Here is a 27,134-nt window from a genome sequence, read left to right as displayed (position 1 = left end):
CTTTTCAGCAAATCTGTGGCTGTGGTGCTCTTTGAAAGAGGACTTTGGGCCAGTCTGCTCTGCCCTTGTGCAGAGGTGAATGGGCAGAGAGCAGGCGACAGTGACAATTTGTGGCTGGGGACATTCAAAGCAGCGTGGGCAAAGTGCTATGGAGAGAGTGTGGAAACTCAGGGGACCTGGACTGAGCTCCCTGCAGTGCTGCAGCCATGGCACCGAGCACCCCATTCTCCTCCTTCCCTCGGACAGAGCAGAGCTGTGAAGCAGAGCCTAGGAGCAGCAGCATAGTTTCATGGAACAAGGAGCGATCCTGGCCCTGTTCCTGTGGGAAAACAAGGGAGGGCAAAGGGAACAAAAAGCTCCTCAGAGTATTTCTAGTTTAATTAAACTGCATGGCTGTCTGACACCCTGATTTGAATCTACAACCATTCACAGCTGGCATGTGTCACCTATTTCAAGCCCAGCTTTCAAGAGATAACCCATAAACCTCCCTACTCCAGCACAGAGCTGGGAAACAAAGGGCTCTTTAACATGCAGATGGTGATGTCCTGGCTCAGGTTCCTCCAAAACAAGGTCCCAGGAAAGCAGGTGGAAAACATGGCAGAGGAAGCAGGAATTGTGGAGATCAGTCCCTGCGAGTCCAGGGAGCTGAGGGGTGAGAATCCCACAGTAAAGGGAATATGCATCTCTCACTGTTGGCCTCAAAACAATCTCTAGTTTGGAAGCTGGTTCAAAACATATGAGGGGCCACATCAATTCTGACTCTTATTATGCAGATACAGCACAGAAAATTCTCATCAACTACCTCACCTGCTGCGTACAGGCAAACAAAAAGCCATGAAGGGAAGCAAGCAATAGCTTGTCAATCAGTAAGACAAGTCCTAAGAGCAGTGATCTTGGCCATGGACAGTATTACCCAGTGGGAACAGGGAAGGACAAGGGTGGTGGTGCTTTCCTGTAGCTCTTCTGCTCTGGGCAAGGGCTTGTGCATCACCTGGCAATGCCACAGTTAGGTGGCTTTCCAGGGATGAGCTAGAAAGTGATTCGTGCCAGGTCCAATGTGGAAAGAATGGTGTTATGTTGTAGGCAGTGGGTTGGAACTGGATGAGCTTTAACGTCCCTTCTAACCCAAACCATTCTATGATGATTCTGGCAGGGTTGGCCGCAAGTGCTTGCAGCAGACACTGTGCTTTCTTGTAGTGCGTCCCACCAGCAGTGGGCTGAAAGCAACAGCAGCTCTGCCTGTTGCCATTCCAACCCCCAAAACTCAGGGCATCCTGGTCACAGAGAGGCTGCTGGAGCTCAGCTTTCTCCTGCCTCCTCACACCAGGCACTCTGTGGGGTGAACACGGCTGCCAGGCAAGAGCAAACTGCGGCAAAGCAGGTCTTGATGCTGAGTGCACCCCAAACATCAGCTCTGAGGGTATGTGCAGAGTGCAGTGGGGTCTGTGAATATCCTCTGTTCCCTTCCGCATGTAATACAATGTTTAATGCCCCCGGTTGAAGTTTCCAGGAGCCCTTGTTGTCCTAACGAAGTTTCCTTTCTCCTGCAGGAGCTACAACGACAGTTGTTTCCTGGATTCTCCCCTCTATCCAGAATTAGCAGATGTCCAGTGGTATGGGCAGGAAAAAGCCAAGCCTGGGACTCTAGTGTGAACCCCTGACCTCAAGTTAACCACATCAATGCCATTCTGAGATCACCTCACTGCCTCTCATTTGCCTTACCCAGATGCACTGTCACCCAGCACCAGCTTCCACTCCAAGCACTTTCCTCATGATGCAATTCAAGGCCACATCCACACCACACTGGCCCGGAGACATCCACCACAGCAGCACCCCGCTGCCAGAGCAGCACATGTGATGAGCAGCCATCCTAACAGGCACTCAGCAATCTACTGCTTTGCCTTTGGAATGATGGAAGCCTTTCAAGGCTTACATCAAATTGTATTGCTCTGCGGCATGTAACAGCAGTAAGATTTCCATGACCTGTGATCTGAAGCATTAATTTAAAGGGGGGATAAAATGGGATAAATGCTGAGAAATGGATGTAACAGTCCTGAAAGCGTGTCTGTTATGAAACAGCAAAAGCATGTCGCTTCAGAGATGTGTCAGTCTCACAGTCAGATCTGCACTGCCAAAGATCACCACGCCAACATCAGCAGGATGAGCTCACTCAGCAGGTTCCAGCTACAAGAACATCTGTTTTAACTCGGTACAGACACAACCACCTCCTGTCAAACAGCGTTTCCTTCATCGCTTTGAGCCCACCTACGTGCAAAATAACCCACTGTGCTGAAGACCTGCTGGAGGTCTGGACTGGTATCACAGCATCACTGTCCACAAGCTACTTTTAAACTGGACAAACAAGGTTTACAGAGCCATTATCTAAAGCAGAGGCGAGTACTGGGGCTGGCACCGGTTGCACACCACTACATGGAGAAGTTGGGTTGTGCTGGTTGGGTTTTAATACTCTGATAAATATAAAAATTGCCAAAAAAAACCTTTCTGCAAACAGATACAGCCAATAAATTCTAATCAATACCTGCACAAAGCATGAAGGTGAAATCAAAGGGAAAGCACACAGCAATCAAACCAACACCTGAAGCCACATTAACGCATCTGCTCCACTCCTCTCCCCTTCCTAAGCACCAGTGTAGCAAAGGGCTCGTCACCAGCGTGCTGCCGGGTGGGAGAACCGGTCCGTCGGGAAGAGCTCAACACCCAGCAGCAGAGGCAGATCCTCCCAGTGCAAGAAGCGACCACAAGAAAGAGAAGCAACTCAATGGGGTGTTGGACATGAGCGAGAGCTGCCTGCTGATACCAAAAGGAACCGTCATTGGAAGGAGCTGCAAGTTTACACGTACTTTTGAGCAATGCTTTATACACGTTCAAGCCATGGAACTTTCAAAGGCCTCAAAGACACTTTTGTAACAAATAAGTGCACAATCTGGGTGGATGTTGAAGCTGGCACGTCTAGGCTTCACCGCGGTGCTATGCTGTTTTTATTGCCACTAGATGGGGGGAGGCTCCTGGCTTTCCCCCCGTTTGTGCGATGATTTCCTATGGGAAAGGCATTAAAAGAAACGGCTGGAGGGGGGTAACTTTGGTGAAAAGCAGAAACTGAAGTTAGCTTTAGTTTAAGGAAAAGAAGAATTAAAGTGTGAGTGTGTGTGTGTGTGTGTGTGTGTGTGTGTGTGTGTGTTCCAAGAATAACAACAGCGTCTACCAGACAAAGTAAGGCGACAATGAAACACCTCAACTTGGGGGGCTGCCACACCTTTTGGTATTAAGATCGCTGGAAAACTGCATTCCAGTCTTGAAAAGAGAACGGGTTCTGCATAATTAGGCTTGGAAAGATGACGGGGTTTCTATACATTAACACAAGCAGCTCACACAACAGCACGTACCAGGAATGATCGGTGCTGTTCTCTTGTGCCAGGCAGGCAGAAGGGCTGGTGTTTGTCTAGGGAAATCCACAGCAGAGCCAGGAAGGGAACTCTCGTGTCCAAACATCATTATTCTTCCTCTGGAAAAACAAAACAGAACAGTTTTTATCCTGGCAAGGGGTTTTAAAGGTGGCCATGTGAGCCTCGAGCTTCTGGACCTCCAGGAAGCATTGAACCCCCTATGACAGCAGTTGGAGCCTCACAACCCATCCGTGGAAGGATAGACAGCGGTGAGGTTGCACCCATTACCTGGATGTGCAAAATCCAGTTCCACCATCTCTTTGTGCTCTGGGGTCTTTAACATGGGAATTATCTCAAGCTCCTAATTGGATTTTTAGCTACAAGATAGCACTGATTAGTGTCATTTCCTGGTAAGATTGAGGAGCTAAAGTGAAAGGATTAACTAAGGACCAAATTAAGCAGCAGCAAATAATTCAGCCCATGGATTTTTAGGGGCTCTGAGCAACTGTCTGTTTTCTTTTTAATTCCCCTGTAAGTGGCTTTGGGGTTGGTTGGTTTCTGTTTTCTCTGTGTACCTTCTCTTAATTAAAAAGAATTCAACAGCAGCGGCGCTATGAGGCCTCTGGGCACTACAGGAAGAACTGTTAATTCCTCCAAGACCAGCTCTGCAGTTTTGCAGCACAGGTGAAAAGGTGGCAGCCCTGAACTTAGGTGTAAAGAGGAATCCAGTGCTTGGCCTGAATTGCAAAGGGGCTCGAGTAGAGAAAAAAGCTTCCTAGAAACAGATTGAGTTTTGCTTTGTGTTCTGCTTTTCTGTTCCGCAGTCGAGGCACACGTGAGCAGCCAGTCTGGTAGTAAAGACAGATTAAAGTAAAACAGGTTTTACTGTTTAGCTCAATTCAATTAAAACACAAATGTACATAAAATGTTAATCAGATGAGATTAACATATTTAAGTATAACGCGGAGGGGTATATACATAGCTATTATAGACAAGCACTTGACTACCAACTTAACCCCTCCTGTCCCTTTTTGTTTTCCAAGGCTCCATCCGACATAAAGCCACAATCGCGTTCCGAGTCTACGTGTCTGATGCTCAGCCGAGAGCTAATCCCGCGCTGGGCCGTGCTGGAGGGAGGCAGGGTTTATTTTGCCATCATCCTATATGCAGTCGAGTGTTGAAGATGTTGAAACAGTCCCATTTGTTTTCACTCTGTATTAGTTTTAGTTTCAGGCATAGCCGATCCCCATTCAGGTGCTATCAGATGACCAGTTACTGCTTAGTTAACTAGATGTAAAGTTTTACATATATATTAATGTCAATAGTTTTATTACGAGTTGTGTAAAATGGACTCTCTAGTTTAAAAAAAAAATAAAAAAGAAGGAAAAATAAGGAAAAAAACCATTAGGTCTCTCCTGAAATTGACTTTAGAGCATGGAAAATGATTTGACTGGATTCTGTTCAACTGTAATCAAGGCAAAAAAATATGGATGTTGTAGAAAAAGTTGCAGAATTAAAACAGATCTGCTTTTAATTTATTCTTTTTGTATTAAGAATTTGTATAGTTACCTTTACATTTTGCAGAACGGTGGTGTCAACACTTCCTTATTAAAGCATTTTCAAAATGAAACCTTGCAGTGCGCTTATTCCGGAGGGCACAGCGCCTTGGGCACTCCTTATACCACCACCTCTGCCAGACCTTGCTCCAGATGTGCACACAGCTGACCAGGGCTTCCATGGCACCTGCTCCTTTGCTGCTGGTTGCAGGAAACACTGGGCATTAGGATGCTGGAAAGGGGCTCTTCATCAGGGACTGTAGTGATAGGACAAGGGGTGATGGGTTCAAACTGAAACAGGGGAAGTTTAGATTGGATATAAGGAAGAAGTTCTTTACTGTAAGGGTGGTGAGGCACTGGAATGGGTTGCCCAGGGAAGCTGTGAATGCTCCATCCCTGGCAGTGTTCAAGGCCAGGCTGGACAGAGCCTCGGGTGACATGGTTTAGTGTGAGGTGTCCCTGCCCATGGCAGGGGGGTTGGAAGTGGATGAGCTTAAGGTCCTTTCCAACCCAAACCATTCTGTGATTCACCTCAAAAAGCCTGTCCTTTAGAGATCCCCTGGGATTCAGTGGATCTGTGGTCACTCCACCACGTGTCCTCGATTGTTGGTCTTAGGAGACCTTGAGCTGTGAGAAACTGCGTGACTGATGTCCCACCACAGTACAAAACAAACATAACAGTTAATACTAGTTAACGTTTACTTCCAACACACATCATTTGGAATAACTACGCTCACTTTTAGGAACTGAATGTTCAGGAGCTACATGGCTGCTTGTGGCAACACAAAGGTCCACAGGAGAGGCTTGAGCACCAGCACACTCACCCCTGGTGCTCCAAGGAACCACCAGTTCTTTGGGGTAAATTCCTAAAGAACCCCCATGCTCCTGGTTTAGTCTCTGCTGAGGAGGCAGAAGCACAGAGAACCCATCCCAGCAGACAGGGCTGGAGCTCAGGAGGTGTTCTACCTGCACCCTGCCCTAGGCAGCGTTAGATGACACTTGCTATCCTGTTTCTCCCTCTGCAGGCAGTGGTGACCAAGCAGTGCCCAGCACCCCTCCATTCAGTTCCAAACAGCCACACACTTTCCATATGGGACCAGTCTGTGCTTCCCAGTGCCCAGCGCAGTCGCTTCCTATTCTTTCCATTTATCCCCACTGCCCAGCAGCTCTGTTTCACCCCAGCATCTTACAATCCCCACATGCACACAGGGAGCCACCAATGGCACCCATGAAGAGCCAGGAGCCCACCCCGACCACCACCAGCATCACTGCACAGGGGCCAGTCATGTGCAGTAAATCCCCCAAAGGGTTTGGGAAGGGACAAAATGACCATGATGGGATTTTACAGACTTTTCCCTAACTCCTGGGTTTTGTCTCCAGTTTACTGCCAGTGGTTCCAATACTGCTGCAGTATCTACAGCCCATCAGGAGCAGCTTTACCTACAGCCTGCTCCAGATTCCATACCAGCAATGAGCCTCTGGGAGGGCACCATGCCGTGTGCTCACCCCTGGGCCCGGGAGTCAGGGCTCTCTCCTGCCCCTGGGGAACAGACATTCACATCTCAAACAGGTTTGTTCCTTGGGCAAGAACGGGAGCTGTAATGGAGTAATGGGTTAAAACTGAAACAGGGAAAGTTTAGATTGGATATAAGAAGGAAATTCTTTACTGTGAGGGTGGAGAGGCAGTGGAATGGGTTGCCCAAGGAAGCTGTGAATGCCCCATCCCTGGCAGTGTTTAAGGCCAGGTTGGACAGGGCTTGGAGCAAACTGGTCTAGCGAAAGGTGTCCCTGCCTGTGGCAGGGGGGTGGAACTGGATGATCTTGAGATCCTTTCCAACCCAAACCACTCTATGGTTCTATGATTATATGCCAGCTGACAGGAGAGGAACCCAGACCCTCAATCAAAATGAACTGCTCCCACACAGGCCTACCCAAAAAGCCTTTCCTGCAGCACCGACAAAGAGCAAAAGAGCAAATAAGGTATTGAAGGCATTTAACTACCACTGGGCACAGCAATACCAATACAAGGGAGATAACCTGTACTTGGAGAGCACCTTCCACCACCAGACTGGGGAAGGGGTCAGGGCCTGCAACGAACAATGAGGGACACTAAAGTCCCCAAACCCTTCCAGACACTGGCAAATGCATGACTTCATCCTGAGGCTTCAACTCTTGTATCCAGCAGAGTTATTTCCTCCTAATGCCAGGATTATCAGAAATGAACATCTGGAGAAGCCCAGAGGGAGAAGTCCAAACGGCTGAACCGAAACATCCCCTCCCCACAAAGCCCTTCCAGCATGTGACAGCAGCTCCACACCCGCTTGTCCCCACACTGGGCCCGGCTGGGCTTCGGGTTGGTTTTGGCTATTTGCTCAGGCTCTGGTAGCTGTAATTTGGGGCCATCCAGCTGCAAAGATGATGAAAAGCAGCTGCTGTAACAGTGTCCCCCCGCCCGCGATCCCGCCGGGACCGGAGCTGGCTCTCACGTGCCGGACAGCTGGAAACTCTTACATGGATATGCCGTGAGAAAGTACTTTTCAGTCCCTGGGTTCCCCGTGCAGCACCATTCCACGGATTGCAACGGGATAAAGTTCTTCCGTCACGGGATTCATTCAGGCACAGCGGCTGTATTTCAGGGACTGTCAGCAAGGAGGCACGTTATTTAAATTACAATCTTTCAAACCTGAGCAGATTAAAACATTCCAACCCCAAATTCACACCCCATCAGGAAGCGCATCCCCACTCAGAACCAGTACTCAGGGTACCATTAAAACTCTCCTCAATAATTAGCTCTGAAACTAATTGTTGGGAGGGGAAAATCTATCTAATACTATTACAGATGCCCCAAGGAATCCCGTTCCATTGCAAACAGATGTTACAATGCTCCTTAACCCATCCCCTGGCTGCTCCCTTGCTGCTCTTCCCAGGGAAATTACAGCCCTCCTAAACAAGGGACAATATTGTCCCTCAATTATTGAAGGAGGAGTTCAAAACTAAATCTTCGTCCTGACCTTAGAAGCAGCTCAGGAAATCATCTGGGTGGGGATAGGGATAAAGTTGCAGCGTTATAAATGTTTCCTGTTGTAACCATGCCTCTGAAGAGTGTCTGTGTAGAGCACTGCAAAAACATCACCAGACACCACAGTTAATGAAACTCTTCCATGCTCCCGACATCTGCTGGGCTTCTCCCCACAACTCCCTGCCTGTTCCCCAAGGCCCCTCCCCAGGCACGGGTTAGGTCTCATTAGCCTCAGTTTTATTACTTCTAAACTGTTTAAGCTCTTGACATTCTCTCTGGGGTCACACGCTCCAGACTGAAAAACTGCTGTGGCCAAAGAGGCACAAAGAACACAGAGACTCTCCGAAGAATCACAGAGTGGTTTGGGTTGGAAAAGACCTTAGTATCATCCAGTCCTAACCCCTGCCATGGGCAGGGACACCTCACACTAGGTGTGTGTTGCCCAAGGCTCTGTCCAGCCTTGAGATACATCTTGTAACGGGATGCCAGATTCAAAAACCTGCCTGAACCCAACCCCAGACCCTCTCCTCCACTGACTGCACAGGAAACAGTTCTCCAGAGGCAGAAGAGTGCACCTGGCTTGACTGGATCTAGGGGACCAGACAGATGCAAGGTCTGGAAGCTCAGAAGTGTGTGTAGCTGCAGTTATGAGCAGCACTGAAATGATCAGCAACCCATTCGGAGCTTCTCTGTAGATCCTAGAAAGGCTCCTTAGGAGAAGGACCTGTCAGTGCTGTTGCAGAGGTACCACTGCTATTGCAATTAAACCACAATATTTCATCATGGAATGATTTAGGTTGGAAGGGACCTTAAAGCTCCTCCAGCTCCAAACCCTGCCACGGGCAGGGACACCTTCCACTAGAGCAGGTTGCTCCAAGCCCCTGTGTCCAACCTGGCCTTGAACACTGCCAGGGATGGGGCAGCCACAGCTTCTCTGGACACCCTGTGCCAGCACCTCACCAACCTCACACAGAAGTTCAGCCTTTTGCCTTGCACCACTTCCAAAGTTCATCTGAATCAGACATCATCCTTTCTGTGAGTTTCTTCACCATCAAGATGCACAATGGTAAAGATTTGTGGCTACCAGAAATGCTGTATGTGGTCATGGGAGGTCCTAATTATTTTCTCTGCAATACCCAGCAGAACAGGATTTTCTCCATATGTATAAAAATGGGATTTGAAAGCCTCAAGAGCCATGAGATGACTTCCCTCAAGCCCAGAAGTTTTCTATTAAAAACACTGTTATAAAAGGAAGAAAAAGCCAAATCAGATGCATTCAAGATCAAAACCCCTTTGCACTGAGCCAGGCTGTAGTTTTGAGCTGAGAAATATAGAAACCTTTTTATTTTTCCCTCCTGATAAATACCACATGAAAGATTAGCCAATAAAGTCTTCATATTTACAGAAACAACCAAGATTCAACTTCAACTGCTTCCCTCTAATCACCTCCCCGCATCAGTCTCCAATGGGAAAGCAGCCAGAAAAGCTCCACATATGCTCCTTGCAGGGCTGAGTCGCACCTAAAGCTCCTGAGATACGGGAAACAGTTCAGTCTGCACGGTTCCCTGAATAACAAAGTGAAATAAAGGCAAGGATTCACTGTCCCCTGGTCATAAACCCTTCGAACCTCCCCCCTCTGCTGCAGACTGGATGTGTTCAGGATAAAGCATAGATTTAAAGAGAAATCTAAATAAATGGGGCTTGTAAAAAAGAAGCTGTGGAAAACCTGCTGCTTTGTGCTTTTCCTCAAAGCCCACCCCCCATGTTCTGTTGGTGGTAAAGCACAAGCTGTCTCTTCAACCCTCTCTGGATCCTGGAGATGGAAACATGAGTCACGGCTTGACCACTGCAGAGCCTCACAACGCGTTGTACTCCACACACTTGGACGGGTCTGTTGGGAAGTGCTTCTGGCAAATGGTCATGAGCCTCTTCAGCCCCTAGGAATTAACAACACAAGGACAATTCTGTGATAAACCTGCAGCTGTTAAACCAACCTCACAGACTACAGGGTTTTAAAGCTTAAGAATTAAAAGGAAAAGGCTGCTGTTCTGGGGTTAGGATGGGGGGCTTGTTTGGTTGTTTTATTCACCTTTCTTCCTCTGAAGTCCCAAGTTATCTCCAATATGAGAGGAGATGCTATTTTCTCAGGTGATGATATTAAAAAATAAAGTTAAGGAGAAACCAGAAGCTGTATTTGTAACCCTAACACAAAGAGACTCAAAGTGGAAGAGGAAGTTTCTTTTTGCAAGCAATTTGCTTGCAGCCATCTGCAGAAGTCAAAGAGCAAAGAGAGTAATTCTGCTGCAGCAGGAAGACATTTACATAAGCTTCCCCTGCCAGAAGCTTTGAGCTCCAAGATGCTGCTCTGGAGGCTTCACAGTTAAGCCAGAAGGTCTTTATCTCAATGCAACTGTAGCTGGCAGGAGGCAAATACATGTCAAAATACAACAAGAGAAGACTTGTTTCCTCAGACCTGTACACTTACTGCACTGAAAGGTTAGAGGGCAAAAACACCACTGCTGCTAATTCCAAACTCAAAAGTTCACAACATGAGTATGAATATGCACTGGAGGAACTGAACCTGAAACTTTCAAATCCATGGCGTTGAAGGGACATGTTTGAAAAATGAAAGCATTTATCTGGTTGCAGAAATAGTCAGAAGAACTGTATTTCAGAGATTAAATTTAATACATTCTGCACAGTTAAACAGTGAAGGAACTGAGGAGCATGTCTTCACAGCTACTTTGGTGTTCATGTAGGATCACAATTAAGAGGTAAAAAAAACCTTTAGACTCCATTCCCAGCCCAGCACTGAAGAGCCTTCAGGTCCCGGATAAGCTATTAAATGGATGTTATGCTTGACCCAAACTAAGGTCCACATCACCTCAAAGATCCCCTAACTTCAAAAGGGAATCAGTTGGATTCCCCAAGCCAACCTTACCTGTATGTATTTCCTCTGAGTTTCATCGTTGAGAACATGGGCTACGTGCTTGGAGAAGATCTTCTCACGACCCGTTCGAGCGTGGATACCAACCATGGTGACACCAATGGGCCAGGGAGCATTTCCAATGGCCATCTGGAGATAGGCATCGTTTGCCTGAAGAAACACAGTGCAGGTACTCTTAACAAAACAGAAAGAGCATGAGAAAGCATCCATTGTATAGCTGGATACAGTAACACCTATTCCAGTCTCTCTGAATCAGGTCTCACTGCATGGTATTAACCAATTTCACAACGCATCTTCCTAACACAAATCATGTTTACTCTGACAGAAGCAAGAACCATGGACCTTACCTGATGAAAGAAAGCACTGGATAAGACAGTTTAATCACCTTGATTAAAATGAAAATTAGTAAACAGCCCTCAGCAGGGACTGTTTTCAACTCAGCTTTCTCAGATTCCCATGAGTTTTTCTTCTGCTATCACCTTTAGATCTGTTGCAGATGCAGACTAGACCAGGAAGCCTGTCTGTAAGCACAACCCATTGAAGGCTGATGTTGTGTGCATGGACCTGAGGAGTGCACTGGGGCCTAACAGCCCTCAGGGAGGTGAGCTTCCAAAGAGGCTGAGAACCAGCACTCCACAAAACTGGGTTAAATAAGCACATTTGTAACAACATTTACGAAGGGAGGAGTAGCAGCAGTAAATCAATCTGAAATTTCCCAATCCAGACAGCAGACCCCGTTCCTAAAGCTGGAGCAGACAAAGTCCCTGGGGAAGAACAGGGATAAAACTTGAAGGGAAAATTAACAGAAAGGGAGAAAGGAAGAGAAATACAGAGCTTAGAACAACTCACAACAACTGAGAATCAGGAAGTGAGTGGGACAGACACATGCAATCACAGAAGCTCCAGGAAGGACATGGAGCAGGACATTCCTCTACTATTAGCGTGCAGCCACAAGACTCACTGATGCAGCGTTCGTTTACCATCTCCTATTTAAAGACTATACAGTGAGAAGCAGCAATCATGACCAGTGCACACAGTTTCTTCCCAGCTGGCACTGGGAGGTGAATAATGAACAAAGCAGGGGGTTGCAGACAGCTGAAAGTAAATCTCAAGAAGGGACATGAAGCAAAATCTGAAGTCTTCATCAAACAACTACTTACTGATTTAAATATAGTTACATGATGAACCCCAGTATGTGAACATGCAATTAAAGACCCTTCCGGGACTGTCACAACAGGGTTAATTAAGGTTGAGTGCACAACTTGCATCCTGGCATTTGCCTGCTGTCAGGTGTTGATTTCAAAGTTTAACTCTTTCCAGCTGTTCATCTAACAGAGCGGTAAGAATTGGTGGCTGAGCATTTACTAGGCTGCACAAAGCAAAACAGCACAGAAGACAACAGAAGCGAGTAAAAGGCAAGTCTCTTAGGAAGCAAAATGGAAGAGGATATGAGTACCTTTAAAAGTAAAAGGCTCAGTAACTTAATTAAAAAGCAAACAAGTAAGAAAAGCCCAAAACTTCCAAATGTACACTCAAATCCCCCAAAATGAGTCCATGAAATTTACATAAAGCCAAGCACTCCCAGGAGAGAAGAGCACAGCTGACTAACCCATGAGATAAACCACATTCCCACACATTCCTTACTTTGTTTGAAGAGGTATTGGGAAGGGAATTTCAACCTAATGATGACAACCAACAGAAAATAAAATGCCCCCAAACAAAACCCCACTATCATAAATCCCACACTTTCAGTTCTATTTTCAGATTTAGATTAAACTTTCCTTGGGCTATCTGAAGTTATTTTCAGGAGCAGGCTCACTGCTTACTTGACAAACTACCCCAACTCCTCACAAGAATAATATGAAATACTAGAAATTTAAAGGCAAAACACAGCTTGGTTTCCTCTGTATACACAAGCTGCTTAAGCAAATGCTATTGGTATTTGAGTTCTACTTCTGAAGGCAGCTACAAACAAAAGCCAACACTGCCTTTGATCTTGTGTGCCAAAGTGCTTCTGCCTCCTCCAGTAAGCAGACTTTGTCCAAAAGGCTTTTCATTACCATACCTCAACCATACCAGGCTGGCTAATGTAAGCATCGCCACAGAAAGGGACAGCATCTCGTATTCAATAACTCAGTTTGACTCAATTAATTCCTAATTATTTAATCAACACCCTATCCCTATTAATTCAATAACTTCATTTAACCTTCCAATATCGGGTTTCCCACAGAGGATTCCTCTCTGCAACTTAATATAACCATCTCTGAGAAAAATTCCCTTCTCAAAGCTCTGCAGTTTCACCAACCTCAAAAGATCTTCTGACAGGCTGTGGATCAAACACTACTGGGAGCCAAACCTTTCACAGCCAGTTTCCATTTTGTTTGGATATACACTGTGTGCATCTTCCAAATGCAAAAAAGAATGGGAATGTTGGAAGTAAGAAACTCCATCTATTAGAACCAAACAGTCTGAATATGCTGGAAGAGTGCAAACAAACGTACCTTCACATATTCTCTTTGCAACATGAATTTAATGATATCTGTTATTGATTCCTTGATGTCTGCAGGAAGTGTCTACAGGAGAAGAAGAAGAAGACATATTTACTTCAGAATAGCAGCTCAGGAAAATCATCCTACTCAGCATTTATACAGAGTTTAGCAACTACCCTAGCTGGAGGACTTTAACAAAGGAAAACATTTAGATAAGGGATCTGAAGAAAGAGAGGTTAAGTGGTTACACCTAGTAGCTAGCGGCAAAGTGCAAAATACAATTCCAATTCTATCCTGTTTGCAACCTAATGAACAGGTAAGACATTCAGCAACACTTGGAAAAGCACTGGGTAGGCAGAACTCACTGATCAAGATAAAAACATCAGAACAGGGGAGTCGTGTGCTCTAGACGCAGAAACTCTGACAAACTCACTTATCTCTCTTCTTCAGGGAAGGTAACATTAGCTTAGGAAAGGACACTACATTTGAAAGCAGAAGGTAAACTCTTACAGGATAGTGACATTTAAAAGTGACTCACCCTTTTCCGAAGCTTTCTGAAGAGTGGCCTCAGGTAGGATTCTGTCTGCTTCTGCGTGGCACTGTTCAGCTTCCCCTGCACTCCCCGTTTCACATAGTCTTCTCTGGCATTCAACTCCTTAGCCCAAACGCCAAGAAGAAACTGTGTAAGGAACAAGCACATTTATGTCAGACTACCATCTACTGGCTTCCTCGGCAAAACAGATGGGAACAGTTTAAGCCATGAAGGCAAAATCAGGTTCTCTGGAGAAATCTGAAATAAGGCTCCAAGAAGCCTCTTTCAGAAGGATACACAAGGAGGGAGAGGAACAACCCTCCTAGTACAAAAAGATGGGGGGGGGAGCATGTATAAATAGGTGTTTACAGAAAAAAAAAAAACAAGGAAACATCATTGCAGGTATCACTGCAGGGAAGGAGGACGAATACGTAAGAAGACCAGAAATCTTAAGCAGAAGATGCTGACGTTTCAGGGCAGTTTTCCTGCATAGGAGCCTAAGGAATAGTGAAGATCACAGTGAAAATTCAACGCACCAGAAGGAAAACACATCAAATGTGCCTTCTCTTCACCTGGAAAGCAATTTTTGAGCCTGCTTTCCCTGCCCAGCCCAAACTACATTAAAATGATGGTGTATCTTATAAATACAAACAAAAGCTCCAACTCTTACTGTGACTTGTGATCATCACAGTAGTTACACAAGGACCAGCTGACTCAAATAAGAGGCAATACAGGCTTCTTGCCAGGAAACAAGGAAACAATTTTCTACCATCCACTTGAATCTGGTTCCTTAGAAAAGCCAGTGGATTTCCTTTAAAATGCTCTTATTTCACATTACAGTACCACGTGACATTTCATTTCAGCTTGTGCTGTTCCTGGGGAAGGGAGGCAGGGACTCCTCGGAAGCTTTTAATGTCCTAGTAGTATATAGAAGCAACTACGTACAACTGCTTTAATGACCACATGGAAATCAAAACCATATTTATTTTATCTAAAAAAAGCAGGACCAGATTGTGAAGAACACTCTTTCCTAGCTCTAGCAGAAGTCACTATTGTGACTAACCAAAGCTGTGGAGTGCAAAGCATTTAAAAAAACCCACATCTTAAACATGAGTTTTTCTCTACAAGCAGTCAAAAACATCCCTTCTATGCACAAGATATATCTACATGATAGTAAAAAATATAACACAGCTACAGAATTATTAATCTATTAGAGTTTGTTACCTTCAAGAACTTTGTTATGATGTCCATGTCATAGTGATCATCACCCCGTCCTAAGGATTCTCCCAAAGCCTAGAACAGAAGAAAAGAGGTAATTAAATAGGGTAAGTTCAGGTTAGATATAAGGAAGAAGTTCTTTACTGTGAGGGTGGTGAGGCACTGGCACAGGTTGCCCAAAGAAGTGGTAAATGCTCCATGCCTGGCAGTGTTCAAGGCCAGGTTGGATAGATCCTTGGGTGACATGGTCTAGTGTGAGGTGTCCCTGCCCATTGCAGGGGGTTGGAACTAGATGATTTTAAGGTTCTTTCCAACCCAAATCATTCTGTGATTCTATGAATTAGTTCCAAGTTGTCTAGAAGTCTGCCACCACCACCACAGCAGAGCACGATTCTCTGCATTGTGAGCTCTAACAGAGTCCAGCAGTAATCCAAAACACAAGTTATGAAACGGACTGCAGCAGCTATATATGCTCCTGATATTCATTAATCTATTAAAAACATTACAGTCAAAAAGCCAATATGATTATTTCTGTAAAGTCACTGCAACAGCAATTTTTCATTCATTAACCACTAAATGATTGGCATCATTAGCAGCTGTTTGACAGCACTGCAGGAAGGGGAACTGTGGGTGTGCTGCATTTGCTGAGATCCCCAAAGCCATCAATTAACCTAATTATTTTGTTAAGCTATTCCAATTCTCTGTTGTTGTGGGGCTGTTTCCCATTTTATTTCATTGCAACTGTGAAATTGAGTGAACAAATCTACTAAAACCCCAAAACAACAAACCACCACAAACCCCCAGCAGTGTGCTCCAATACCCAAACCTCAAACCTGCTAACACTAACACCCCTTTAGAGAAACATTTCCAGGCGGTAGAGTTGGATTTATAATCTATTTTGCTTGTTCTCACAATACCAATGTGAGTCTTATTTAAAGTATCTCATAGATTTGGAACCCAATTCAGTGTAAGCTTTTATGTAAGTAGTTAAAGTAATATAAAATTAAGACTGAAGTGTATTCAAACAAAAGATTACTTTCATGGCTCAAACCAAGCCTGCCCCACAACCCCAAAAAGGGGATATTTTGAGAGCTAACAGAAGGGTAAAATGCAGCCCCATTACAACTGCTATCAGTGCTGGTACTACTGTTATTTTAAACCAGGACCCCTGGTATCCTAACAAAAAAGCCAAGGACTATATCCTAATAATAATTCAATCATTTAAGTTTTCCATTATAAATCAGATTATTTCTTAAACACACTTTTGGAGGCACATTATGAAGATTAACTCCTGCAAAGGATTTTAAAGATTAAGGGTAAAAGTCTGCAGCTGAAGTTGATGTGCTGTTCCAAATTTTACCCTGAAATCCCAGGTGCTGGATGCATTTCACGGCACTCATTCTCCACTCACTTTCACAAATACCATGGTGCTCCTTCAGAACAGAGGAGCCATTGCACTGAAGTTTCTGGGACACATGGTCTCTGCATTTCTGATATCTCCTGTGATCTGCCTACTTCTGATATTCACTTCTTTTTTTGTCCTAGATCATTTTATATCAGACATTCTTTCTGTGTGTCTATTTTTCAGAGTCCCATCTTTCTGGTATAGGGAAAATTCAGCAGTACTAAGCCTATTACCCTCTCAGATACTTATTGGAAAGGCTTTAGAATTTATGACCAGGTAATGTATTTGTATCAAATTCTCCAATTCTAACTCTAACTCCCCTGCAGAGGGAATCCTAACTGCATTACTCTCCCTGCAGGCAACTCTTACCCCTCTTTGATGAGGTGTTGTTAACAAAGACCACTTGGATACTGTAGGCCCCTATGGTGCAACCCAAGACCATATTTAAGGATACTTCAGAATGCCCAAGCTCAATGCTGAAAACAAGACAAGTTTGTCAAAACAAACCTGACAAAAAAGCTTTCTCACAAAAATGTACTACATCTAAAATCTCTTCATTAAAATCTACCCATCACATACCTCTAGTTCTTCAATAGTAGTGTTTTCCTCATGGACTTTCAAGTCATTCTGTGAGTCATCATCTCCTGCTTCTTGGCCGCCTACGATTTCATTCAGATACTGCTGGTCAATCTTATCCAAAGCAGCCTTCAGGTCATTTCTTAGACCCTAGAAAAGGTGAGAGATGACCATTTCACAATAAACCCCTCAGGTAAATAAAAGCAGTTCAGTACTGTCACTGTGAGCATTCAACTTCTGTTTAAGAGAAGCCAAATTCTGTAAAAACGTGCATAAAGGTTTAGCTTTGTGGTCTGAATTTAAACTGAGTTCAGAGAACAGCTTCTGGATTGCTTCAGCACTTCACAAAAAGCAGGTGCATCAACTTCTGCAATGTCCAGACCTGTGAAAAAGACCTTAAACTGTACTTTCACCAGAAAACCATGGAGGATTGCATCGACTTCTAGGACTTTCTTCAAGACATTTACTCGAAGCAATGCATTGAATCACCCCCAAACAAACAGAAAACAGACCATAACGCTCACCAGTTCTACAAGTCTTCCCATCTGCCCTGAAAAAAGCTGTAAATAAGGTTAACACTCCTTCAGTACTATCCCATAAAACATTTATGTAGTTTCCCTTTATTACTGATAATTTAAACATAGCAGAATGGTTCATATAGATTAAGTGTTTAAAATCCCCTAGGTTTTAGGTGGTTAAAAAATAGTTTAAAATCACATATATAAAGTTCAGGGCTGCTTTTAAATAGAGTAAGACTCGGCTTAGTCACAGTTAAAGGACAGACATTACTATCTTGAGACATAAAATGTAAAGGAGTATGACATTTCTTACCCTACGATAAATTCAGCCACTCCACTGGGAATAGCTTTGCACAGTTATTTCCCCTCTTCGGTCATCAGACTTGACTGTCTGGAGTGGTTTTATTAATCATTTAGAAGTCTAAAAATGCCTGAACCACAAACGGTTATAGTGACTATCTACATTTAAGCAACACATTGTGGCTGAAACATATAAACACAAAAATCCATCACAATCCTATTTATGAGCTCACTATTTCCTAATACTCCTACTACTGTCACTGCTGTCACTGGAGGGGCAGCTTTCATTAGCTCAAATACTCATATTTCAACATTTAGTTATGTTTATTTAAGACTTGAACAGGAAAAGGCTTTTCTTTTATGAGCAGCCCCAGTTAAAATGTTTCAAACAACTCAGTTTGCCACAAATTAGGGAAGAAAATCCCAACTGTCATTTTCTTAGCTGGGTTGCAAACTTGGTGAACCATGAATGCAAACCTCAACTGCATCTCCTCATTTAACTGATCTGTTAAGACAAAAGGAATAAATAGGTTAACTATGGTCTCTTTTAGTCATTTTTTTTATTTGGTTGTAACTTTAAAGGGAAGTGGTGGGAAATGAAGTTTCCACAACAAGTTTTTGATGAAAAATCATCACATACAAGTAAGACAGGATGCAGTCTTCCTCTTCCTTACCTGTACCTTCTCAGAGATGCATATAATCACAAACACAGGACAGTTTTAACAGTAAATGACTGCCTTTGCTGGTTAAAAGCAGGTTAACAGCACAGGCTGGGCTATTACTGCCACCCAGAGGCTAATTTTTCAGCTGAAAAGGTTTCGAGGGTTTAACTCTTTAACAGAAGGAATTGCAATTGTGAGCAAAATGATGACATTTAGCATACTTTCTCAGGCAATAAATGAGAGGGAGCAGATGTTTCTCTTTGCTCTTTACTACACCTCCCTCCTGAAAATTATAAGTTACTGAAACCGATTTTCAGTAACTTTTATAGGGCTTCTCACTGGTTATCCCACCACAAATAAGTAACTAATTCATAACAAGCCAGTCTTACCTTGTTCACTTCAGGTGCAAGAATTTCTATCTTCCTCAGGCGCTGAAATGCATCATAGTCTGTTTCCCCAAACAGCCTGATGGGCTCACCTCTCTCTCGTAACCTCCTGATAACCTGGGAAGAATCAAAGCATTCCCTTACACAAACTCGTAGAGGAAGCAAAATACAATCCAGAATGACTGATCTATTTGCTTTGCTTAGGATAACAACCTGAGCTGGGCTGGAAAGGAAATGGCAATATTTTAAGCAGTAGAAAAATGTTCCAGACACTTTACAATCTAAATATAAAATTCCCACAGTATTTCAGGGAAAGGTCATTCAAAACATTACCAGTTTTGCCTAAAATCCCAGGCTGTTTGATATAGCCTAACTTCTTCCTGCTCTGACTTGTTTACACAAATACACAAAATCATCCCTCTGTCCCAGCTTACAAACTGTTCTCAAAATCGCCAAGGAGCCTGACAATAATCTCACTCACCTACTTGCATAGGGCAACAAAACCACTCTGTTACCAGGCTGCAGGTTGTTCCAGCGCATCTGCAAGATGATTTGCTAAAAGTTCTCATTCTTAAGCAGAAAAGCTGTGAGTGCCCCATCCCTGGCAGTGATCAAGGCCAGGCTGGACAGGGCTTGGAGCAACCTGGTCAAGTGGAAGGTGTGCCTGCCCGTGGTAGGGGTTTGGAGCTTTAAGGTTCCTTCCAACCAAAACCATTCTATGATTTACCAAAGAATCATAAAATAGTTTGGACTGGAAAGGACCTTAAGGTCACCCAGTTCCAATCCCCCTGCCATGGGCAGGGACACCACACACTAAATCACATTACCCAAGACTCCATCCAAACTGGCCTTGAACACCGCCAGGGATGGAGCATTCACAACTTCCTTGAGCAACTCATTCCAACACCTCACTACCCTCACAGTGAAGAACTTCTTCCTTATATCTAACCTGAACTTCCCCTGTTTAAGTTTAAACCCATCACCCCTTGTCCTATCACTACAGTCCCTAGTGAAGAGTCCCTCCTCAGCATCCTTATGGGCCCCCTCCAGACACTGGAAGGCTGCTATATGAAGTCCCTAATCCAATGGGACAATTACTTTTAAAGTAGATATAAGAGAGGTGAAAAAGCCTCCCTCAACTGACTTGCAAAATCATGGGCAGAGCCAAAAACTAAACTTTATTCTCCTGATTCCTTATTTTACACATTGCTGCTAAATCTCTTTATACTTAACCATTATTCATTTAGTGTATTAGGCAACAGGCTTACTGATATATCACAAAACCAAGGATGGAGAGACTGCTGGCACAGCAACACCTAAACCTCATCCACCCAAGTAGTTCAATAGCAGTGAGACAGTGTGCACTACACAGGACGTAAGAGACCAAGCCTCAAACCAAACATGAAACCAACAGCCAACATTGCAAGTCTTGTGATATGCCCCTGGGAAAAACAGCAAAATTAAGGGGACATGTGACATCACTGGATTATCTCAGCTGTGAATTTCAGTATTTCCAAGATTAGAATTTAGTCTGTGCTTCTGAGCTTCCTGCTTCTCCTCTGCTTTGAGGCATAGATGTATTTCTGAACTCACATTCACACAGGCATTTTTAACCTTGCAAAAAAAAACCCAAAGAACACAGCAGCTGCTCTGACTTCAGGAATGTTTCTTCTAGAAATCAAGGTGAACTTCCAAAACTCAGTTTCTTTTAGGTTCAGAACAATTAAGAAAAAGAAGCTGGGGGGCGTGGGGAGGGATTCCTGGGAAAAAAGTCAGTATGCCATCTTCAGTATCAGTATTATCCAAAGAAAATAGTGATATTTAGGGTCTAATCCAGAAGCCATCTGAAAGAGCTGTAAAATATTATAGCACATCTGTGCATATCCATATGACAAAGGAGTTCTACCTATCTGTACCTCCATATGCATTCAATTGGACAGCAGATCCTTGATGAGTGAAGATGATCATCAACTGAGACACTGTTTAATACAGCTGCCATAAGAAGTACAGTTCACTGGGAAAACCAGCACTAACAAGAGACTTCAGATGAACTTGCTCGAAAATCAAGAGGACTGTGACAATTGATTTTACCTCCTGTCTGGAAAGGGTCATTGGTAACTTTTCTTCTGCTAGTTCGAGCTCCAGCACTGGATTTGACGAAGTCAGTGGTTTCTCTTCCTCTTCTTCCTCCTGTACCTACATTCAACAGACAGTTACTAAGCTGTCAGTGCAAACAATCCTATATGTTACTAGCAATGTGAAGATTCAGAACTCTAACACAGATTTTAATATAACAATATAAACCTTTAGTTTCATAGATTTTGTTGTCTATCACAGAACAATAAAAAATTTTAGAAGTATCAGTAGTAAACTAACACTTCTGCAGGTTGCAGGTAGCAGTCTCTAGAGCAAATGGAAAGCATAATTGCTAAAGTTTGCCAACCACTTTAACAGGCAGATGTCAGCACTGGTGCCGAAAATAGCAAATCCACCCTTTGCTTGTTGATTCCTGCCCCTGCTTTTTACTACTTCCCCATGCAAAAGCATCTGCATTACCATGTGATGAACCAGATGGGGGAAATGATTTAAACAGAAAACAACCTGGCAAACACAAAGAAAGGACCCTTCCCAGCCCACTTAACTCCTCATCCAATTCACCAGGCACAGCACATGCATGGATATAAGGGCAGAAATGAAAATCCAAGGGCAGGGAGAGAATGGGACTGCTTCTTTTGGTGCAATTGCAGCTTAAAATGTTTATTACCCATAGCTTCAGTGAGGCAAGTACTATTAGCAGTGATCCATGGCTTCTTCAAGGTTTTGAGAAGTGCTTTGATACAGTAACAACATCTTTCTAATAAACTTGTCATAGTTTCTTATGGGTTAAAGGAAAAAAAAAAGGGAAAAAAAAGACACCTACAGCTCCTCATAGGGATAGGATCTCATTAGCAACTCCTCTTAATCTAAAAGCAGGTCCCTGAATCAAACAGAGCTTTCCTTCTTCATTACTCCATATTTTAATAAAGCAAACCAACTCTGTGATCAAAGGAACTTTGAGACAGCAGCCATGGAACTACGCATCCCTTTATAAGATCAAGTGTGACACTTCTGACAGCCTGAGCAGACTGCTGTTGGTAGTATTCCTTTAATAAGGAAGCATTTCCAGTACTCACTCATATCTTTTTTTTTTCCTAAATTCCTTAGTAGAATTTATTTCCTTACCATACTTGCTAAAAGGGAAACTTAATCCTACAGCACTCTGCAGCATTCTCCTTGTGTGGGCAGCACACTGTCACTCCCAGTCTGCATTCAGGCTGATCAATTTGATGAAGGTATCAGACATGATTTGGTTTTAAAGAAGCTTTTCTATTCTTTCAGGCCAATGACTGAGTCTTGCACACACGTGTCAGCATGACTCCATGTGGCTGTAAGGATTCACCCCCATGGCACCAGCTACAAGATTTGGCCACAAATCTATACTCAAAACTATTCTAGCAAACACAGAAAACAATCCTACAAGCACAGCTGTTTCTCCAAACAAGGGAAGGACAATCCAATCAATGCTTAACACAAAGGGCAGGGAAAAAGAAAACTTCCACCAGTGCAGGAAAGGAGGAATTGATGGGGGAGAGAAAATAAGGAAGAACTGTGAAAATATATACAGGTATAAAGAAGTATACTCCCATGGCAGAAGGATATATACAAAATTTAACTTACAAACACTCTGGAAATCATAAAGAGACAGCAGCATTGAGGGAAAAGATTTGATCCATTCTGTCAGCTAGACTCCAAGTGATATCTTTACCACAGTTATTTTTGTTTCAGTGCTTTCTTCAAGCAAGTCAAATTATTACAATTCCTTAAGTTTAAGCAAAGCAAAACAGCTCCTGAATTAAAAAAGAAATCAGTCTGTATTCTACATGTCATGAAGATTGCAAAGATCAAATGCAGAAATCTAGGAGGCTCTAAAAAGGAACTAAACTAAACAAAGCAACTTATTTTAAAACCATTATGCAGGGTCACATTTCAAACCAAACCTGGTGCTGCAGCAGCACAGACAGCACCGTTTGAACGACCATGGATGGTTCTGAAGGATTCAAACCAATACTCAGAAGCATCATGGAGTATTTCCACTTGGAAGAGTGACTGGATTCACAGAACATTTTCTCATGACTATATACTGCAGGTTCCGAGTATCATTTTGGCTTTGATGTTCAAATATTATACAAACAGATCAAGGTTTCAGAATAAGCCACTGTCTCCATAAAGTTCAGCTGAAAACAAAGCTCCTGTTTGTGCCCGGTAACAGCAAACAAGATTACAAGCCTTTATCTTCCCCAAGGGAATGCATCCCCCCTCCCATACACAGATAATCAGGCAGCAGGCAGACACACACACTGGTAAACAAAAACAAACATTCTCTCCAGTCCAGGACACTATCGCCCTGACACCATCACAAGGCAGATAAAGCCTTCCAGATCACTCATTTGTTGCAAAATGTACCCTGGGTTACCAATTGTTTTCTCATATTTTGCCAGCAAGACAATAAATGTTGCTGTTGCACAGTTTCAGTGCTGGATGGTTGATGGCCAAAACCCAAATACACAGTAGGAAAGCTGGCAGCTCTTTTCAGTGTGCACCCACACTGTACTGATTTTTTCTGGACATTTGACAAGACTATAAAAATTGTCTGAATGGATAGAATTATCCAAAGATATCCATTTTTTCCTGATAAGGGAGCAGGGAGAGAGGGGAAGGTGGCTGTATCAGATATAGTGTTCATGCCTAACAGCACAGCTTAAAAAGAAAGGAAGACAAGCTTTGATCCTAAGCCACTTCATGCTTTCCACAAAAATAAAGAAGGAAAGAAAAGAAAGAACAGCCAAACCATAACACAAACTTAAGTAGCTGTATATCATGCACATCTTTTCCTGCATTGAAAATGGGTTTGGAAACTCATACCTCTCCAGGTGGCTTCTCATTTACTGGCTTATGCATACCATTAACAGATTGAACAAAGAACAACAATTATCATTAACAACATTTATACTGTTGATAATCAAATGCAGACTTCAAAGTAAACATGCAAACTCCTGGAAGAGCAGGTGCCATACCTTGTAGCCACATCTCTGGAAATAGGCCTCCTCTTCTTTTTTAGCTAACTCACTGCGTTTGAAATATTTCTTACTTCCCTAAAAGAGAGGAAAGCTGTTAACATTTCAGTCTCACATCCCTGGTGGAAAATGGCTCAAACTTCCTTACTTGATTTGGTGAATTCAGCTATATCCTTTCAGAGAGATGTCTACATTGTCATCTAAAGGGGACTAGTTGGAAGAACCTCTGAAAATCAGCAATATAGTGACTTTGCAGCACATGTGGATGAACAGAGTTAAAAGCACAATGTGTTCATCAGCACTTTAACAAACCACATATTTTGCCATGTAAGGCCTTGGTACTTATCAGCACAAAGCTGATGTGCACAGCCAGGCCCAGGTTGGAGCACAGCAAAGTTGTTGAAATAAACCACACAACAGATGGCATTTTATAGTAAATTAAGGAGGTGTGAGAAATCACCTTTGTATAAAGCATGTTGTAGGCTTGATGGTGCACCAAGCACACAGAAATGTGTTTGATGAGACCTCCCAGACACCCTGAAGCATTTCCCTTGATAGACATAGAACTATAGAAAGGTTAGGGCTGGAAAGGACCTTAAGATCATCCAGTTGCAGCCCCCCTGCCACAGGCAGGGACACCTCACACTAAACCATGTCACCCAAGGCTCTGTCCGACCTGGCCTTAAACCACCAGGGACGGAGCATTCACAACTTCCCTGGGCAGCCCATTCCAGTGCCTCACCACCCTCACAGTAAAGAACTTCCTCCTTATACCTATCCTGAACCTCCCCTGTTTCAGTTTGAACCCATCATCCCTTGTCCTGTCTCTACAGTCCCTAATGAAGAGTCCCTCCCCAGCATCTTTACAGGCCCCCTTCAGATACTGGAAGGCTGCTATGAGGTCTCCATGCAGCCTTCTCTTCTCCAGGCTGAACAGCCCCAACTTTCTCAGCCTGTCTTCATATGAGAGGTGTTCCAGCTCTTCCTTCATACTTTGCCTACAAAAGCCTTCAACCACAGCTCCCTACTTCAACCACTATCACCAAAACCAAATTCAAGACATCCATGAAGATAGCCTGAGAAAGTTGGGGCTGTTCAGCCTGGAGAAGAGAAGGCTGCATGGAGACCTCATAGCAGCCTTCCGGTATCAGAAGAGGGCCTATAAGGCTGCTGAGGAAGGACTCTTCATTAGGGACTGCAGTGATAGGACAAGGGGTAAGGGGTTCAAACTGAAACAGGGGAAGTTTAGATTGGATATAAGGAGGAAGTTCTTTACTGTAAGGGTGGTGAGGCACTGGAATGGGTTGCCCAGGGAAGTTGTGAATGCTCCATCCCTGGTGGTATTCAGCGTGAGGCTGGACAGAGCCTTGGGTGACATGGTTTAGTGTGAGGTGTCCCTGCCCATGGCAGGGGGGTTGGAACTGAATGATCTTAAGTTTTTTTCCAACCCTAACTATTCTATGATTCTATAAAAGCACTGCAGTACTGTGAGTGCTTTCAGTTAACACACTTGGCACACCCAGACCCCTCTGTTATTGACTATTTCTATGCACAGAACGCAGCAGGGCTGAGGAAAGGGAACTGCACTTTGTTCACCAAAGGTCACACAGACTTCTCTCCTCTCTCAGTGCCTGAATCATGGAACAGTTTGGGTTGGAAAGGACCTTAAAGCTCACCCTGTTCCAACCTACTGCTACAGGCAGGGACACCTTCCACTAGAGCAGGTTGCTCCAAGCCCCGTCTAACCTGGCCTTGAACACTGCCAGGGATGAAGCAGTGTCCTCTTCACGTCCACTTACATTCTGAAAACATTCATATCGATGCTTTGTCACTCACCCTGTGTTTAAGGGTCATTTTTGCCGAGCTGCACAAATAACTAACTAAACCACCCCCAAAAGGCAAAGGCACACAATGAGGCCCTACAGCAAGGTCCAGGCTGCTTCTGCACCCCCAATCTTCTCCCAACTCCTTCCCCACCCCATCCTGGGCCGCTCCTGCTCCTTGTCCCCAAACCCCACCCGGGGACGTTCGCGCCCCTCCAAACCCATTCCTAATACCCCCAAACGCGTTCCTGCGGCAGCTCCGGATTCCCTTACCCGAGCGCCTCCCGCCTCCCGGGCCGCTCTCACCTCACCCCGCCCCGCCCCGCCCCGCTCGTCCACCTCAGGCCGGTCCCGCCACCCCCGCCACCCCCGCCACCCTCCCCACCCGAGCAGCTGCTGGGGCGGCCCCCTCACCCCCAGGAGCTCCTTCTCCTCCAGCTGCTGCCGCTTCCGGCTAATCTCCCCCTTCAGGATATCCATAGCGGCCCCACCACCACCACCGGAACTGCCGGGGCAAAACAGTAGCGTCGCTTCCGGGCGAGCCGCAAGGCCACGTGCAGCGCCCCCTGGTGGCTCGGAGGAGCGATGGGGGTAGGTGATAGTGTGCGACAGAGCGCGACACGGCGGCAGTGTTTCTGTGCACGGTCGGGCGATGCTCCGAGGTGGGTGTGGATGCTCTGGGGCCAGGGAGAGAATGGGGCTGGTCACTGAAACAGGGAAATGATCAGCGCTGGTCGCTGGACCCAGGGATGGCGTCAGGATGTCAGGATCTTCTCTCAGGAACAAGTGATAGGACCAGAGGAAATAGCCTCAGGTTGTAGCAGAGGAGGTTTAGATTTGATACTGGGAAAAATGCCTTCCACACAAGGGTTGTCAAGCACTGCACAGGCTGCCCAGCGCAGTGGTGGGGTCACCATCCCTGGAGGTGTTCAAAAGATGTGGTGCTCAGGGGCATGGTTTTGTGGCGGACTTGGCTGTGCTGGGTTAATGGCTGTACTCATTGATCTTAAAGATCTTTCCCAACCTAAAATGACACTATGGTTTTATGCCACCCCACAGAAGACACCCTAGATCACCTGTACACTTCAGCCCAGCTAGAAACCCATTATGGAGTTTATTAAAAAGGGATAAGATGTAGACTTAGGTAGAGCACCAGAGCTGTGTGTGGGGCAGAGCTTTAGCATG

The 27,134-nt window shown here is 44.5% G+C and overlaps 2 protein-coding genes and 1 long non-coding RNA gene across 10 annotated transcripts in view; 1 reads left to right on the top strand and 2 right to left on the bottom strand.

Moving 5' to 3' along the window:
• Positions 1 to 3,410, top strand: part of FRMD4A (FERM domain containing 4A) — a 380,055-nt gene extending 376,645 nt beyond the window's left edge. For 5 of the 6 annotated variants that reach the window (XM_061467215.1, XM_061467216.1, XM_061467214.1 and 2 more), the window contains one exon: positions 1,551 to 3,409. In XM_061467215.1, the coding sequence (XP_061323199.1) occupies positions 1,551 to 1,653 (103 nt within the window). In that variant the 3' untranslated portion in view covers positions 1,654 to 3,409. Of the gene's footprint in view, positions 1 to 1,550 lie in introns of all 6 variants that reach the window. The other variant, XM_061467212.1, reaches the window with a different exon arrangement.
• A 545-nt stretch (positions 3,411 to 3,955) lies between these two features.
• Positions 3,956 to 6,141, bottom strand: LOC133276463 (uncharacterized). Its single transcript, XR_009745880.1, has 2 exons — positions 5,492 to 6,141; positions 3,956 to 5,158 (listed from the first exon to the last, which is right to left on the bottom strand). It is a non-coding gene; the product is annotated as an uncharacterized LOC133276463 (long non-coding RNA).
• A 3,167-nt stretch (positions 6,142 to 9,308) lies between these two features.
• PRPF18 (pre-mRNA processing factor 18) lies at positions 9,309 to 26,503 on the bottom strand. 3 transcript variants are annotated; one of them, XM_061467247.1, is made up of 11 exons: positions 26,364 to 26,503; positions 24,127 to 24,204; positions 23,975 to 23,997; positions 21,104 to 21,208; positions 19,016 to 19,129; positions 17,150 to 17,296; positions 15,172 to 15,240; positions 13,954 to 14,094; positions 13,428 to 13,499; positions 10,921 to 11,076; positions 9,309 to 9,916 (listed from the first exon to the last, which is right to left on the bottom strand). In XM_061467247.1, the coding sequence occupies exons 2-11, from the start codon at positions 24,137 to 24,139 to the stop codon at positions 9,836 to 9,838; spliced, it is 921 nt and encodes a 306-aa protein (XP_061323231.1). In that variant the 5' UTR covers positions 24,140 to 24,204; positions 26,364 to 26,503; the 3' UTR covers positions 9,309 to 9,835. The 3 variants fall into 3 exon arrangements, with proteins under 3 accessions (XP_061323231.1, XP_061323229.1, XP_061323230.1); XM_061467245.1 differs by having other exon boundaries at positions 23,975 to 24,001; positions 26,364 to 26,498; XM_061467246.1 differs by lacking the exon at positions 23,975 to 23,997 and having other exon boundaries at positions 26,364 to 26,498.
• Between the last annotated feature and the right edge of the window lie 631 nt (positions 26,504 to 27,134).

This window comes from Pezoporus flaviventris, unplaced genomic scaffold (genome assembly GCF_033815535.1).
Source record: "Pezoporus flaviventris isolate CSIRO_AGI_PZ_B2104156 unplaced genomic scaffold, CSIRO_AGI_Pfla_v1 ptg000045l, whole genome shotgun sequence".
NCBI lineage: Eukaryota > Metazoa > Chordata > Aves > Psittaciformes > Psittacidae > Pezoporus > Pezoporus flaviventris.
Note: the sequence above shows the minus strand (reverse complement) of the source record. Positions and strands in the feature narration are given on the sequence as shown.

Excerpts from the sequence above, each read along its gene's own strand:
- PRPF18 (XM_061467245.1), bottom strand. The coding sequence starts at position 26,429 with ATGGATATCCTGAAGGGGGAGATTAGCCGGAAGCGGCAGCAGCTGGAG. Across the intron at positions 17,297-19,015 it reads TTGCACCTGAAGTGAACAAG|GGTCTAAGAAATGACCTGAA; the intron begins GTAAGACTGGCT and ends CACCTTTTCTAG. Across the intron at positions 13,500-13,953 it reads TCAGAAAGCTTCGGAAAAGG|ACACTTCCTGCAGACATCAA; the intron begins GTGAGTCACTTT and ends CTTCTCCTGTAG.